This window comes from Malaclemys terrapin, chromosome 1 (genome assembly GCF_027887155.1).
Source record: "Malaclemys terrapin pileata isolate rMalTer1 chromosome 1, rMalTer1.hap1, whole genome shotgun sequence".
Lineage (NCBI taxonomy): Eukaryota > Metazoa > Chordata > Testudines > Emydidae > Malaclemys > Malaclemys terrapin.
The window spans coordinates 97,087,982-97,105,577 of NC_071505.1; the positions used below are offsets into that span (position 1 = coordinate 97,087,982).

The following is a 17,596-nucleotide window of genomic DNA, read 5'->3' on the forward strand; positions in this document are numbered from 1 at the left end:
ATGCAAGAAGTGAGGTTTTTACTCACGAAAGCTTATGCCCAAATAAATCTGTTAGTCTTTAAGGTGCCACCAGACTCTTTGTTGCCTAAGTAGAGAATACCACAGTCCAAGCCTAGAGATGACAAAGCCATGCACGCCCATTCCAAGGTCGGCATTAGAGAAGAATAAACCTAAAATACGTTTTAAAATATAATATTGCAAATCAGTTTAACCCGAAAATGAATTTTTTGTGGGAGTGTTTAAATGGCAAAGGGTCTGATTCTCATTTACATGACAGTCCTGCATGCCATTCTAGTTTATAGCTATCCCCATTTGAAAGCTCTTTTACACTGCCAAAGTGGTGTGTAGTGTAAATGCGAATCGGACTTGCATCTTTAGATTCTGCTGAGTATGAGAAAGAGCTTTTGGGGAGGCTGGGATGACGAAGGGCTCTCTCTTCTGCCAAAAGCTGCAGCCATCTGGTCTCAGTAGAGAGGAGGGTGTGTGCATTCAGGAAGCCTACATCCATCTAGGAAAGGTAGGGCACCTGCGCGAAGCATACAAGGCACAGCTACAAATTATTGCTGGTATGTTCTGAGCTGCTGTTCTGGATTTTCACACTTCACATTTATCCGTAGCATTTTGCTTTCCACTATATGTCTGAGGTAGCTTCTTCCTCTGCCTATCTGCTTTCGGGCAGCCTTTGTTTTGGCCAAGGAGGCCTAGAGGTGGTTCTATGCAACCAAGGCCCATCAGTGCTATTCTGAAACCTGGGTTGAGGGGGTTGGTCAAGAGCTGAGCCTGCATTACCATTTCCACACTCCTAGCCCCATCAGATGAGGGTACTTGGGACTTCAATGCATAGATGCTACAGAACCTGCCAGGCCCAATTATTTTAATGTCATTTGAAAAGGGAGTCTTCTCTCAACCCTTTCTCTTTTAGATGACGTGTCAGCTTTCTGTTTAGGCTGTCATTCTTGTTGCTTGTTGTGTGGATGCGTGGAGCTGGGAAAGGAAACTAATACTGTTAGCCATTCTAAAATTCAAGGGCTCATAATATTAGAACATGGTTTCCCCCTCTGAATGAATAATTGTTTCAAAAGTGATCTACTCTCCTAAGAAAACTAAATGTACGTCATTGAGAGAAATCCTCTTCTGTGTGGGAACCAAGCCTCTTTCTCCCCAGGTACGAGGGCACACAGCTGCTTGCTATTCATATCATCGCCCTTATGAGTTGCTGGCTCGCCAGCTTCCCGAGGGATGATGCCCTTTGTTTTCCTTTTGATCTCTCTTCTTGCAGTTTCTACCCTTTGGCCTCCCATTTTCCCACTAGGCTCAGTTTCTCTTTTATAGATGCCTAGAAGACTCCTCTTCGTCACACTTGCTGCTTTTACCTTAGTGGTTGCAGAACCTGCACTCATTCCTCTTGTTTCTTATTGTTCAAGATACTTTGGGACCTGGCTATTGCCCCACATCTCCAAAGAGAGATCCACTTCTCAGCTGTGGCTTGTGAGAGATCCATAGCCCGGGGCAGTGGTAGGGCAGAATCATACTATTGTCTATGGTTATTGGCACCCTCTTCCCTCTCCCAGTGTTTTTTTTCAGTGGAGGGGTTCTGACCAATGAAACCGATCCTATTCTCATACAAGACATAGAGTTTAGAGAGCAGGGCTCCATCATTTACTCTGCATTATCATTGCCATCTGTTATACTGGGATCTCCTGCTTCCTCAGTATCTAAAAGTCCATAGTTTTCTCTAAACTTCAAGCAGGCTGAAGTCTTTCAACCCAGAGTTTCAGCTGGTAACAGCTTTTTTTAGAGTGTGATTCTCCATCTTACCCTTGAATGTTCACCATTGGCTGGTGGGGGGAAAGGTGTGCATGTCAATATAGCAAGTTCATGTGTGGGCACAAAAGCTAGTACCAGGACAGCGTGCATAAAATACATTCCAGCTCAGTAAGGACCAATTCCAAAACTGGTTGCAAGGAAGGGTTTGGGTGTTGGGTGTTTTTTAATAGTTTTGTGCTGCTGTGCCAACCTATCTTCTTGAACCTGAGGGAAATTAAGATGCACCTAGAGCATCTGGTTGCTTAGACCCTAGAATGTTTAACAGCCCACTGGGGGGGGGGCACTGAATCCTGAATGTTTGGCATCCAGAGAGTTAATTTCTTTTCTGGGGATGTTTGGCTGCCCAGTGGGTGCTTTCTACATGAACTGTCAGCAGAAGTCAAGCAGTTAAACGGCCAAGATTTGTATTCTCTCGCTGTTTCTCAGCATGGGGTCGCCACTTGCCTCACTTCATTGACCGTAGGAAGATCCATACATCAGCTGCACATTCAATAGTACAGCCCTCCTGATGTTTATTGTACCTTTCACTGATTGAGAAACATGCCACCTTTGATGCCCACTGCATTAAAGAGTCCGTGTGGGTTAGAAATACTACAGGGGAGGGTGTCTGATGTTTCAAAACCTCTGCCTCTTGCCTCACAACAAGGGCAAAGCATCCTTCTTGCCATGTCTAGATTAATAACAAAAGTCCAAGGCCAACAAATAAAACAAAGTTTAAAACCACAAGCAGCTCTGGGTTTTATTCTCAATACTCTTTGCCACAATCTGGCCCAGAATCGCCATCTCAGATTTCCCAGCCAGAGTGACGGAAATATAAGTTGGGGCTATAAAACCAAAATAGTTCCAGTTCATACATCCTAAGGACTGAAATTATAGTCTCATAGCAAGGAAAATGTTCAAAGTCAGTGACGTAATGGGTCCTGGGGACAGAACTAATTTCTCTTAAGAATTTTAATGCAATATGGAAGTTTTTCCAATGCCCTTGATGCAAACTTTGTTTAAATGTAAAATAGTCCCCATAGTCAGTGGAAAAGTCCCTCCAGTGCGTTCAAGGTACAAACTGCTGAACTCTGTTTTGGGCAGCCTTTCCAATTGCTGTTTCCAAATGCTTTGAATTGGCCCTAAGATACAGTATGCAAAGGAATTATTTCCATCTGGTTGACACCTAAGCTATCTCCTACTGCCTAACCCTGGCGGACCTCCAGTTTGATTAGAGAGTTGCTACATTTCGAATCATAAGGATCCCATGGCAAGTCTTGGCTAGGATAATGAGTTGATTGCTCATGCAGTAAGTCCCATCACTGGATGGGCACTCTGAAAATGTGTTAATTATGTTGCAGTGTCTGATCCCTAGGTGTTGATGTTCTAGCGGTCTGTGTCCAATATGCACTGCGGTCTATGAGTAAAAGTAAATGTGTGTGGATGCCTGGATGTGTGAGATCTTTGGAAATCCGTGCATGATCTTCCCACCCAGTGGGCTTCATTTCAATATCCAGTCTCATCATTAGAAAACAATCTTTTCCTCCTTCATCTGTGCAGCACATTGCAACAAGTGTCACCAAATATGGCCAAGATTTTCAAAAGAGAATTATTAGGATTACTAGGGAGAATTCCCCCACCCCACCAGAGAATTTATGATCACAGGCTGTTCCTGTGTGAGCCTGTTTGAAATGGAAACTCTGGAGAGTTTCTAAGCCCTTGTGCTTGCGGTTATGTAGGATTTTTTTTTTTATCACTCGGTTTTTCTTTGTAGTATAATTGATACAATACTGCAGCCTGAGAAGGTTCAGCCTATTTGAAGGAGAGCAAAATGGGGGAAGATGGATGCAAAAGAGGGAAAGGAGCCTTGCTGATTATTTTCTTTTAAAAATCACTCTAATTGTGTCTTCTAGGTCCTTTAAGCCTGACTTTGTTCTGGTTCGACAACATGCATACAGCATGGCGCTAGGAGAGGACTTCCGCAGCCTCATCATCGGCCTGCAGTATGGCGGAGTCCATAGTGTCAACTCCCTTTACTCCATCTATAACTTCTGCAGCAAGCCCTGGGTGGTAGGTGACAATCCAGGTTTATTACGTTAGCACCGGGCCAGAAAAATGATGGAGCGCCAAAGTCAGACTCCAGTTTTCCTAATGGGAGCCCTTCCCTTCCCATTGCAGCCACCGCTCCGCTAGCCTTAGCAAGCTGTTTGGGGACTCCTTTGGGAGCCTGCCAACATTGCTCCTTTATCAACCTGTCCAACTTGCTTCTGAATAACAACCTTGCCCTAACTACAAGGCATCTTCAGCAGTCCCAGATTCTGTCACTTGACTGCATGGGAGACAAGAGCTGCAGTTAAATCTAGATCTCTTTTGTGGCAGTACAGATCAATACTGCTAGGACATTGGGCTGGCTTAGGCATTTTTCTTAACTTGTACGAACCATCAGCATACCCTGTTCTAGCGGAGATGTAGACAGTGATTCATAAAAGGGATTATGAGATTCTATGACTATTATTTGTATTATGGTAACGCCTAGAGACTCTAGCTAAAATCAATGCCCCATTGTGCCAGGCACTGTACAAACATAGAACAAGGCACCAAAAAGCCTACAATTTAAATAGACAAGGTCAAGGATTGTGGGGAAGGGATATTACATATGAGCAGAGTGAACAACACAGTGATTTGCAAATGTCATGTTGGTGCCAGGGGGTGTTATTTTTGTTTTGTTTCTAATTTTGGGGGTGGGGTTTTGTTGGAAGGGGATTAACTGAGAAAAGAGAGAGAAAAGATGGAGGGCCCACGAAAGGGAGGAGATTAGAGTAATGGGAAGAAGGGGAGTGTGGAAGACAGGTGGAGTGAGGCTGAGGTAAACATGAGAGATGCCAGTCAGCACAGGGGAAAGATTATCCTGAGTAAAAGCTGTAAAAAGCCAGATGATGGCCTCTCTAGAGTTCATAGGATATCAGGGTTGGAAGGGACCTCAGGAGGTCACCTCGTCCAACCCCCTGCTTAAAGCAGGACCAATCCCCAGACAGATTTTTGCCCCAGATCCCTAAATGGCCCCCTCAAGGATCAAATTCACAACCCTGGGTTTAGTAGGCCAATGCTCAAACCACTGAGCTATCCCTCCCCTCACAGGTGCCTGCTGCAGCTGCTTGTCTCTGCTTCTCTATGTTGGTTTCTCTTCCCCAAGCTTATATAGCTGGGGGGAAGGGGTCGGGCCTCATGGATGGGATTCTCCCCTGCACAGTTCTGGATCTGAGGGCCATTGAAACTGTGGACTTCAGTTCCCACCATTTGTGTATGGAGCTGTGGGGAGAGGGACTTTCCAATGTCCTCTCTAGAGCAGTGGCTCTCAAACTTTCCAGATGACTGTACCCCTTTCAGGTGGCTGATTTGTCTTGCATATCCCCAAGTTTCACCTAATTTAAAAACTGCTTGCTTACAAAATCAGACATAAAAATACAAAAGTGTCACAGCGCGCTAGTATTGAAAAATGGCTCACTTTCTCATTTTTACCATATAACTATAAAATAAATCAATTGGAATATAAATATTGTACTTACATTTCAGTGTACAGTATACAGAGCAGTATAAACAAGTCATTGTCTGTATGAAATTTTAGTTTGTACTGACTTCACTAGTGCTTTTTATGTAGCCTGTTGTAAAACTACTCAAATAGCTGAATGAGTGGATGTACCCCCTGGAAGACCTCTGCGTACTCCCTGGGGTATGTGTACCCCTGGTTGAGAACCACTCCTCTAGAGAATCCCTGCTGATGCAACTCTAGGAAATCTCCTATATAATTGCACAGGTATCACAAAATGTGGACAGAGAAGAGAGTAACAAGGAACCAACCATCCTCATTATTTAACCATAGATTTTGCAAATTCAGCTGAGGTCAGTAATGATTGAAAAGTCTTATCCTGTGACTACCCTGTTGGGCACTGGTGCTTTCAGTCCATTTCCTATTAAAAAGGTGCCTTTGTTACAAAACCAATCTTCACAATTTGCATCCTTTTTGACAGTCAGTGTCAGTGGCCAGGACCTGGACGGTCAGGCCTAAAATTGGAGCAGGCATCAGGCCTAGTGGTTGGAGCAGGCATCAGAGGCCAGAGCCAAGGATCAGAACTGGAGTCAGAAGTCAAGAATTGGAGCTGAGTGTCAGAACCGAGGCAAGAACAGGACTGGAACTATGAGAGAACAAGGCTGGGAATAAGCGGGAGCTATAGGCGAATGCTTTGAGTGGTCACTGAACTGCTGCTGGGCTTAAGAGCCAGTTTGCTGACTCTTCCACCCAATCAGACGGTGTAGCTAAGTAAAAAGAACAGGAGTACTTGTGGCACCTTAGAGACTAACAAATTTATTTGAGCAGAAGCTTTCGTGGGCTACAGCCCACTTCATCGGATGCTGTAGCCCACGAAAGCTTATGCTCAAATAAATTTGTTAGTTTCTAAGGTGCCACAAGTACTCCTGTTCTTTTTGCGGATACGGACTAACACGGCTGCTACTCTGAAACCTGTAGCTAAGTAGGCAGCCTATTACAGGCCCACTGCGCTCATGAGGTTGCAGGAGACCTGGCTCTTCTGCAGTCCCTGTTTCCTGACAGTCAGTCTCGTCACTAAGACCAAGGATAAAATAATGCACGAAGGCCAAAGGTTTACAAAAATCGGAGCCTAAACTTAGGCTCCTAAATCCATATTTAGGCACCTAAGTAAGTGGCCAGATTTTACAAAGTCTGAGCATGCAGCAATACCCAGTGACTCTAGTGCCGGGTAGGTTGTGGAAGCATCTTGAGCCTCTGTCAAGGATGTCTGCACCTAGGGCTTGAGGGTGCTGTCAATAGGGTTTTCAATTTAGAGGTATCTCTGGATCCTAGACTATTCCTGAAGTCCCAGATGGTATCAGAGACCATGTGAGTCTTTCATCTGCGTTTGGTGCACTGTTTGCACGTATTACTCACTGTTATCTCTGCCTGTGTGACTTCCTGTCCTAATGATTATAGTGAGCTGCAAATGAGGGTACAATAACTCCTCACTTAAAGTCGGCCCGGTTATGTTGTTTCATTGTTACATTGCTGATTAATTAGAGAACATGCTCGTTTAAAGTTGTGCAGTGCTCCCTTCTAATGTCATTTGGCAGCCGCCTGCTTTGTCCACTGCTTGCAGGAAGAGCATCTCATTGGAGCTAGCTGGTGGGGGCTTGGAACCAGGGTGGACCGGCAGCCCCCCTATCAGCTCCCTGCTCCCCTAAGTTCCCTGTGTGGCAGCCGCCCAGCAGGCTATCAATTGCCAGCAGTTCAGCTGCCCCTCCCCCCACTGCCGTGTGCTGCTCCTGCCCTCTGCCTTGGAGCTGCTCCCGGGAGCCTCCTGCTTGCTGTGCGGGGTGTGGAGAGGGGGGGCTAATGTCAGGGTGTCTCCCTCTCCCCTGCTCCTGCACCCCCACTTACCCTATCTCCATGGTGGGGGCCGCGAGGGAGCTTCCTGGGAGCAGCCAACTTGCTGATCTACTTAACAAGGCAGTGTACTTAGAGGGAGGTCAGCGTACTTAAAGGGGCAATGCGCATCTCTCTCTCACACACAGGGTGTGTGTCTCTGTCTCTCTCTGCCATGCTGTCTCCCCTCACTCCATTCGTGCTGCCTTGTAGAGTGCGAGGTTACATTAACAACAATGTGTTAAACCTTGAGGGCTCAGCCGAGTGCTAGTTCATCATTTAGCAGTAAGGCAGTCCCTGGGAAATATCCCACCCTCTTACACCCTCTGACTTCACCACCTCAACCAAGCTTCACAATCATCATTGCTGTGTACAGTGTTAAACTGTTTGTTTAAAACTTATACGCTGTGTGTGTGTGTGTGTGTGTGTGTGTGTGTGTGTGTGTATATATATATATATATACACACCCACCCACCATATTTTTTCACCATACATACATACACATATATATATATATGTATGTATATATGTATATATATGTATGTATGTATGGTGAAAAAAATATGGTGTGTGTGTGTGTGTGTGTATATATGTATGTATGTATGGTGAAAACACTGTGTGTGTATATATACACCATACATACATACACCATACATACATATATACATACATACATACATATGAAAACACTGTGTGTGTATACATATATATATACACACACACACCCCATATTTTTTTCACCATACATATATATATGCATATATATATACATATATGTATGTATGTATGGTGAAAAAATATGGTGTGTGTGTGTGTGTGTGTGCATATATATATACACACACACACACACACACACACACACAGAGAGTATAAGTTTTAAACAAACAGTTTAACACTGTACACAGCAATGATGATTGTGAAGCTTGGTTGAGGTGGTGACGTCAGAGGGTGTAAGAGGGTGGGATATTTCCCAGGGAATGCCTTGCTGCTAAATGATGAACTAGCACTCAGCTGAGTGTGTGTGTATGTATGTATGGTGAAAAAAATTTCCCTGGAACCTAACCCCCCTCTATTTACATTAATTCTTATGGGGAAATTGGATTCGCTTAACATCGTTTCGCTTAACATCGCATTTTTCACAAACATAAATACAACATTAAGCGAGGAGTTACTGTTCTCTTAAAGCCTGTTTAGGCTGAGTCTACACTGCAAAGGTAGGCTGACCTAAGTCGCCTTGTTTCAACTTTTTTTTGCATGCATCTACACCTAAGCTTGTCTGCTGTCAATACAAGCACCCCATTACATCAACACAATACCCCCGCCCACAACGATGCAGAGCCAAAATCAACCTACTTCCATCAACGCAGTGCTAGTGTAGACACTGAATTACTTGCTCAACCCTAATAGTCCTCCAGCAGCTGTTCCATGATGTCCCTTTCCCCTGCAATAGTGGCCACTCTGATCACAACTTTGAACTCCACTGGCAGGGGTCACAGAGACTGGAAGTCTACTCCCTCTTTAAAAACCGATGTGTGTCTTTGAAATGCCTTTTCCTGGTTGCCCACCTTGGCGATCACACCAACTAGCCGGCCTTTGTGAGTGTCTGACCATGCCGGCTCAGCACAAAGAGAGCTACACCTAGATGTGCTCCTGCCTGGACCAGGCAGATGTCCTGGAGCTCCCCAGATTATGGGGAGAAGAGGTTGTGCAAGTCCAGTTAAGGACCAACCAAAGCAATATAGACGTCTATGTGCTGATCGCACAGAGCATCAGAAACCCAAGGCATGACAGGGATGAGCATCAATGTTGGGTGAAAGCCAAGGAACTTCAAGGCATATCAGAAGGTGAGCGAGAGCGACAGCACTGGGGCCATCCTGCAAACCTGTCATTTCTACAACAAACTGCTTGCCATACTTGGTGGGAACCCCACCAACACCCTGAATGTGACTGTGGACACATCATGAAAACGGGGAGTGAAAACCCCTGAAGAGGAGGAAGTGGGGGACACACACCATGTGGTGAGCCAGGAACTCTTCAAAACTCTAGTGGAATCGAGCCAGTCCTGCCAGGCGAGCATGGATGAGCCCAGTAATGAAGGGAAAAGGAGCTCAGGTTAGTGTATAGATGCATTATTCTATATAAGCATGTTTGTTTCTCTTTTCAGTGACCAAAGCCTTCCTTCCCTCTTCCCTTCTGCCTTGCTTACAAATGGCATTCATCCCATCTGCACATTTAGAGAACAAAGGCATTAACTTTTGATTCCTTGCATGGGGTATCCAATTAAAGTTCATGCTTTGGAATGCATACATAGTTGCCACTTCAATCAACCACTACATTAGGAAATGAATTCCAACAGATGAGCACAGCAGTCAGAATTACACAGTCCACAATAAACCATTGTCTTGTGCTTAGATAGAGGTAGAGGCAGTGTTTAATCTGAACAGGGATGTCCCTTTTTTCCTCTGTAATAGATTCAAATTAACTTTCATGGAGATAGTCTGCAAACCTCTCAGCTACAGGCCAAGGTGGCTTTGGGATGCCAGTCGCAGCAGCATTCTCTGTACCTCTGTCACCCTCAGGAGTGAAATACCAGCCAAAATCACCACTGCCTGTGAAAATACTGGCAACATTCACTGCACTTTTCTTATATTCGTACTCTGGGGCACCCAGCATCTAAACCTTTCATGCCACAGTTTCCCCTCTCTCACCTGCTAATCCAAATTCACCATGTCTTGAGCTGCAGAGTGGTGCCAAAACAAGGCGCTTTGAAGCTAATGTTCACATTATTTATGAACGGTCTTTATGGGACTAAAGTAAAGGAGTTTTGAGACTTATCATTCCCTTTCTCTTACAAGTGTAAATCTAATCATGTATCTATCTGTTTTTAACAGCAGCCTCTGCTATGATGGCCTTGAGAGATGTCCCCTCCCTGCCTGCTGAACATCTGACTCAGATCTGGTGAAGAAAGAAGTGAACCAGCGAGGATATGTTTAGTGAGATCCTCCAATCCTCTACGGTTGCAGACTGTCTATGAACACAGGGATCAGAGGGGCCGAACGGCCAAGAGCCAGGTGAAGGACCAGGCAGAGAGAGATCGGATGCTGGAGGAGAGGCAAAGGGATAGAGATGTGCATCGGGAATTGCATCAGGACATTATGGCTTTGCTCAGACAACGCACACCGATATTGCAGAACATTATTGAGGTAAATGCCCAAAGACCCTGCACACAGCAGCCTTTCCATTCCATAGAAAAACCCTGGTTGCTGCTTTCTGTACCCCCCAGCAAAACAGGTGGCAGCATGGTATGAACCCTTACCCTGCTCCTCCATGCCAGGGCAGAATGAGGAGAACCATATACTTACACTGACCAGTGATAACTACAGGATCAGCCAGCAAGCACAGTGCACTACTTGTTTTTACCATGAATGAAACATTGTAATATGTTTTTAATATGTAAATATGTATGTTTATTGTTTTACTTGTTAGTCATAAATATGGGTCACCTCACAGTGATGCTAAAATGTTTTTAACTTGTTTATTTACACTTTAACTTTGTTTCCTGTGTATATGTGCACAATAAAGTTTTATTTTTTGAAATTCAAAGTATATTTATTAGTTTGCACCAAGCAATCATTACACAGTTCATAACAGGAATCATTAAACCACCCACACTTTAGGTCTCTACACGTGAAGGAACACAAGTTCCCAAAAGCATGACACAACGCTACGGTGGCTGACAGTTAAAATGGTCTTTTAAGGCCTCTCTCTACAGCATAGCTCCATGATTGGCAATTCTAATTGTGCCTGGCTGTTCAAATTGAGCAGACAGCTGGTCCATCTCACCCCTCCACCTTGCCAGTAGCCTTCCCCTTCACATCACAACATATTGTGTAATACACAACATGCAGCAATACCATTTGGAATGTTTGCCTTGCTAAGGGGCAATCTAGTCATTAAACAGCACCAGTGAGCTTTGAGTTGACCAAATACTCATTCAACAGTCATCCTGCACCTGCTTAGCTAGCAGTTGAATCTTACCTCAAGGTGGCTGGTGTACGGCTTCATGAACCAGGTGAGCATGGGGTAGGCCCGGTGCCCCAGCATCATTGTTGGCATTTCAACCTCCCTAATGTGAATGCACCAGTCAGGGAAGAATGTCCCTGCTTGCAGCTTTTGGAAAAGTCCTGCTGCACCTTCCCTGACCAGCCAACACTGATATCAGTAAAGTGCCTCCGATGATCCACTGGTGCTTGCATAACCATGGAAGAGTACCCCTTTTGGTTTATATATTCATTGGCACAATGGGGTGATGCAGAACAGGGATATGCCTGCTATCTATTGTCCCATAGCAGTTCAGGAGCACCATTGCTTCAAATCCATCTACTATTCCCTACACCAGTGGGCCGCCGCTTGTTCAGGGAAAGCCCCTGGTGGGCCGAGCTGGTTTGTTTACCTGCCGTGTCCACCGGTTCGGCCAATCGCAGCTCCCAGTGGCCGCGGGCCAAGGGACGTAGTGGCTGCCACTTCCCGCCGCCCCCGGGAATGGCGAACCACAGCCACTGAGAGCTGCGATCAGCTGAACCTGCGGACGCGGCAGGTAAACAAACCAGCCCAGCCCACCAGGGGCTTTCCCTGAACAAGCAGCGGCCCTAGTTTGAGAACCACTGCCCTACACGTTATTAAGAGTCACAGTTCTGTGTGGCATGAGATGCTTAATGGCCTTGCATACTTGGATGGCAACGGCCCCTGCTTTGGGTTTTCCAACTCTGATCTGATTCCCTACCGACCAATAGCAATTTGGTGTTGCAGGCTTCCAGAGCACCATCGCCTCTCACTTTTGCACTGTCAGCGCTGCTGTTGTTCTAGTGTCCCTGCGCTGGAAGGCTGGGGCGAGAGCTCGGCACGCAGATCCAGCAATATGGTTTTTCATATCAGAAAGTTCGGCAACCTCTGGTTGTCATCCCATATCTGCTTTACAATGCAATCAGTGCTCATTTCTCAGGCCCAGAAGCACCTACCCACCATGTGGAGCTGCTTCATGAATCCCAGCAACAACCTGACATTTTTATTTGCTGTGTCCATCATCCATTCATCGTCCTTGAGCAGCTCATCTGCATCACCACAACGCTGGTTGTTGTAGTAGTTCCTGAAGTTCGGCAAATACAGGACAATTGTGCATCCTGTATTAGCAGTGGTCATGAGAATTGTGCTGAGCTGTGCAGGGTACACGTTTCTGTCACAGAGATGGCGGAGACTGAAAATCAGAGTGCGGGACTGTGGGAATTTTTAAAAAGGTGTGGAAATTATGGGATGGAATAAGTAGTATGGGATGGAGAAAGTGAAATTGTGGGAACTTAACTCCTAGTTCCCACAAATCCCTGGGTGAATTGCTGGTATCCCACAAAGCACTGTGAAAATGCCCCACAGGGTATTGCACCAGACTATGGTGCAAGACACACTGGGTACCTACCCTGGTGCACCGCATTTTCTATTGACACAACTGCATGCGGTGAGGATGTGCAGCACGGATGCAAACAGTCAAGTGTGCATGCACCACCCAAGTAACTTACAAAAGTCATCAGCTGAAAGCCAGCGTAACTTAAGTTGACCAAACTTTGTAATATAGACACACCTTAGACATACCTGGTGCAGGGTGTAATGGCCTTCTTGCTTAGCAGTGTCAACAGCAGTAAATTGATACAAATGATCAGTAAATAACACTAGCTTCCTGTTCTCTTCAAGCTGCAATTCAAGGGGCTGATACTGATCTATAAAGCTCTATATAATCTGGGTCTTCCCTCCCAGAGAAATCACCTCCCTAGTCCCTAGTTTTGAATACTTAGGGCTCCTGAGAAGGCATTTTCAATACAAGGCCCTTGACTTTGAAGCTGGCTTCCACTGTTGGTCTGACAGAGCCTGAGATTGTTGACTTTTGGGGCCTGGTGAAAAGCCCATTTGTTGACATTGGCTTTTGCTGGGGAAGGTGATGGTGTGACATATTTCTGCCTTCAGTTTGAGTCGGGCATTGAGACTGGGTAAGTTTAGTTGACATGTGTCAACTCATTTTCGTAATTCTGTGTGTGCTAGTATGCAAGAGCCTAGAGATATAAGTGACGGGCATATTTTTAGAAGTCGAAAAGAAAAGAAAAGAAACAAGTCAGTGCCTTACAAAATGAAGCTGGCTGCCAGAAGTGTGTAGGAGAAATTGGCTCTGCCATTGCCTCTGCTGTAGTTAATCTGAGTGTGATTCTGCCTTGCTTTACCTCTGGTAAATACTGTCTCCTACAACCCTAGCAGTCCCAGGAAAATCAAGGAAACCACTTAAACACTTTTTTGAAATACCCTGCTTTCCCCACCACCTACACCCCAACAAACAAACAAACTATGATGGGGTGGAGTAGGCCCCTGAGGCCCCCAACTGCAGGCCTCATAGCCCTGCCACATCCCACCCCAGAAAAGGACAATAGAGAGGCCCTCCAAGCTGCCTAGAGTGGCTGTGTGGGAAGCAGCCAATTGAGGCCCAGCAGGCTAGTATAAGAAGAGCTGCAGGCCAGACTGAGTTCAGTTCCTTGCTGTACTTGGAGGATGCTCTGGTTGGCTGAGAAAGCTACAGGACCTGGGACATAGCAGTGCGGGCAGAGGCTGAGGGGAACATGAATTAGCTCTGGGTTGGCTACTGGGACTCCACCAGGATAAAGCCTTGCTGTAAGGGTGAAGAATGTGCTGGAGCCATGGAGAAGTGGCCTAGGGAATTGTAGCAGCAATGCAGTTTATTTAAAGGGATGTGGCAGACAGCTGCTATTTATAGGGTCCCTGGGTTGGGACCCAGAGTAGAGGGCGGGCCAGGTTCATCCCACCAGCCACTGGGAAAGTGGCATGGACTTTGAGGCACTTCAGAAAGGGAACTGACCTATAGTGGCCCAGCTGAAGAAAGGCCCTGAGAGGATGAAGACATTGCCTCCAGGGAAGGAGCCCTGTTCTATTCCAGACAACTTGAGAGAGATGTTACAGAGGGCATTGAGAGAGGCCCCTGTTGGACTTGTACCCCAGAAGGGGCTTGCTTTGCTTTTATTACACAGACTGTGTGTAACTCGGCTGGAGGGCTGAGTCAGTGAAGACCCACCACAAACACAGAGAGTGTGTGCAGGCACATGCACTCAGCCAGGGGGGTGCTTGCGAGCAGGGAGGGATTAACTTTCCTGTGGGCCTGGGGCTATTAGATTTTGTGGGGTCCCTTGGGTTTGGGGTGTGGGAATGGGCTGAGGCAGGGGATTGAGGTGTGTGGGGGGGGTGCAGATGGGGGGACTGTGGCCAGGGATGGGACAGGGGGTTGAGGTGTGGCAGGAGGCTTGGGGTCCGGGCTCTGGGTGGGAGTTTGGGTGCAGGAGGGGGCGCTGGGCTGGGGTAGGGGGTTAGGGTGCAGGCTCCAGCTGGGAGGCACTTACCCAGGCGGCTCCTGGTCGGTGGTGCTGCAGGGTTAAGGCAGGATTCCTGCCTGCCCTGGCTCCATGCTGCTCTGCTCCCTGAGGTGGCCGGCATGTCCAGCCCCTAGGCAGAGGGGCCAGGCCGCTCTGCCGGTGCACACTGCCCGTGCCTGCAGGCACTGTCCCCGCAGCTACTATTGGCCACAGTTCCCAGCCAATGGAAGCTGCGGAGCTGGGGATGGAGATGGGGACAGCACGCAAAGATTCCCTGAACACCCCTCGTCTAGGGGCAGCAGGGGCATGCCGGCGGGCCAGATGAAAAGAAGTAGCAGGCCATATCTGGTCCATGGGCCTGCAGGGCCCCCTGGGCTGCAGCCCCCAAAGCCCCTGCGTTAATCCAGCCCTGCTCAGGAGAGGCGAGTGCACCCTGTTACACAAACAAACAAACAAAACCCTAAATCCACAAAGCAATTTACTTAATCTAAGATCTCAAACTGGCATGTGGCACAGCTAGTGGCTTTATCTGGTTGGAGCTGGCTCAGGTATGTGTTTCTGTCATGCCTTTGCTTATTGAGAGCTTCTCTGGCAGTAAGAGCAAAAGATTTTATGATCGCTAGGGAACAGAGAAACCAACAGCTTTTCTTGGGGACAGATATTTTTCCCTTGTTGCATTTTGATTGCAAAATAGGCATCCTGAAAGGAGGAATCTGTTTGACAAAGGTTATTGGAAACTTACTGGACAGACATAACTGTAGGGATGTGTGAAAAATGAAATTAGGTAATGTTAAGAAATGAGGTTTTTCACATTTTGTCTGTATTTTCAAACGTGATCGAATTTCATGAGGAACTTTCACAATTTTGTGGGGTTTTTCCTTCAATAGTCTGGAATGCTTCCTCCAACTGTTGAATGAATTGAGGCTCAAAAGTACGCTCATGTTTTTGAATGATAATTGTGAATTTTTCAGTATTTCAAAACAATTTTTCTTTTTGGAGGGATGGAAAATTAATTTGCATTGACAACATGCACAACTTGAACTGTTTTGGGTGTTTTGAGTGAACTGTTTTGGGCTATTTCACAGAGGCTAAACAAAAAAATGAATTTTCAGGATCTCAGAATTATGTAAAAGTGTTGCTGTAACCACACCAGTCCAGATGCATTAGCCAATTGTAACAATCACTGTGTTATAAAAGCTACAGTACAAAACACTGCAGGATTTCATACAGGGTAATGATGTGCAGTAATATCCATCATTTTGTAAGACAGCTTACACCTCTTCACAGGGTGGGGGAGATTTGAAGACTCAGAGTTAAAATATTCCGAATCACTTAGCGACCTAAGTCATTGAAAGTCAATTGCAGACTTAGGCTCCTAGGTAACTCAGGGTATGTCTACACAGCTAAGAAAAAACCACGGCTGGCCCAGGCCAGCTGACTCGGGCTCACGGAGCTCAGGCTGTGGGGCTGTTTGACTGCTGTGTAGGCTTCAGGGATTGGGTTGGAGCCCAATCTCTGGAACCCACTCCCACCTCGCAGATTCCTAGAGCCCTGGCTCTAGCCTGAGCCCAGAAGCTTACACAGCAATGAAACAGCCCTGCAGCCCAAGCTCAAATCAGCTAGCATGAGCCAGCCGCAGGTGTCCAGTTGCTGTGTAGACGTACTCCTAGCCATGTTAGACAATTTTACCCTCAGCCTTAAGATGCACTTTTCCTTTTCTTTTTAAACTCTTCCTACTGCAGTAACTTTTGACATAGAAGAGTCCAGCAAGCTTAGGCATGTCACACTACTGCACATGCATGATTGTGTAGGGATAGTAAGGGCCCAGATTGTGCCACCCATGCTTACAGAGCATAGGACTACTCAGTGTATGTGGTCTCACTGAAATCCATAGGGCTACTTATGGACTGAGGTACTACTGACCATGAGTAAGGGTGGGCCCTTAGGTGCAAGGAATAAGCTAGCTGAACTGCTGACAATAACATTCCTCTCAATTTAGGACACACATACAGGGAGGATACTTGACATATTCTCCTTGTCAATGTGTCAAGTATCTGGTGTGAAGAAAGTAAATAGGAAGTGTTGTTGTTTACTCCTTCTCATAACCCAAGAACTAGGAGTCACCAAATGAAATTAATAGGCAGCAGGTTTAAAACAAAAAGGGGTATTTCTTCACACAACAGTCAACCTGTGGAACTCCTTGCCAGAGGATGTTGTGAAGGCCAAGACTATAACAAGGTTCAAAAAAGAACTAGATAAATTCATGGAGGATAGGTCCATCAATGACTATTAGCCAGGATGGGCAGGAATGGCGTCCCTAGCCTCTGTTTGCCAGAAGCTGGGAATGGGCGACAGGGGATAGATCATTTGATGATACCTGTTCTGTTCATTCCTTCTGAAGTGCCTGGCATTGGCCACTGTTGGAAGACAGGACATTGGTCTGACCCAGTATGGCCATTCTTATGTTCTTATCTAAACAAGAAGATAAGAGTTGCTGTACTAGGTTAATCCATTGATGTCTCTTGTACAGTATCGTGCCGATCACACATGTAACATTTGCTACTGAGGTCAATATGAAAGATGTAAATTTTTTGCAATTCTGCCCCATCTTATAATGGTGAGGGTGGGCAAAAAATAGTTCAGTCCTTTTCCAGCACATGTTTATCACACCCATTACTACAGCAGTGGCCGATTCCTAATGCTTCAAAAAGAAGGCAAACTACAAGCAAATATACCATATGTCATCCAGACAATTATTCAGTAGCTTTAGTTATTTTCCTAGAGTAACATGTATACAGCATCTATGTGTCTGTTTGTAGATCTGCATGTGCTGTGTGTGCACCCATTGTGACGCATTTCTCTCTCTCGCCGGTGTGTTGATCTTTCTCTCTGTGTCTCCATCTCACTCTGTGTAACTTTTAGGTTCTGTTTTCTCACT

At 46.0% G+C, this 17,596-nt stretch overlaps 1 protein-coding gene across 1 annotated transcript in view; it reads left to right on the forward strand.

The window, feature by feature from the left end:
- SYN3 (synapsin III) overlaps positions 1-17,596 on the forward strand; it is a 265,520-nt gene that overhangs the window by 79,079 nt on the left and 168,845 nt on the right. Inside the window, exon 5 of the mRNA XM_054032562.1 lies at positions 3,720-3,876. Within this exon, the coding sequence (XP_053888537.1) occupies positions 3,720-3,876 (157 nt within the window). The remainder of the gene's footprint in view (positions 1-3,719; positions 3,877-17,596) is intronic.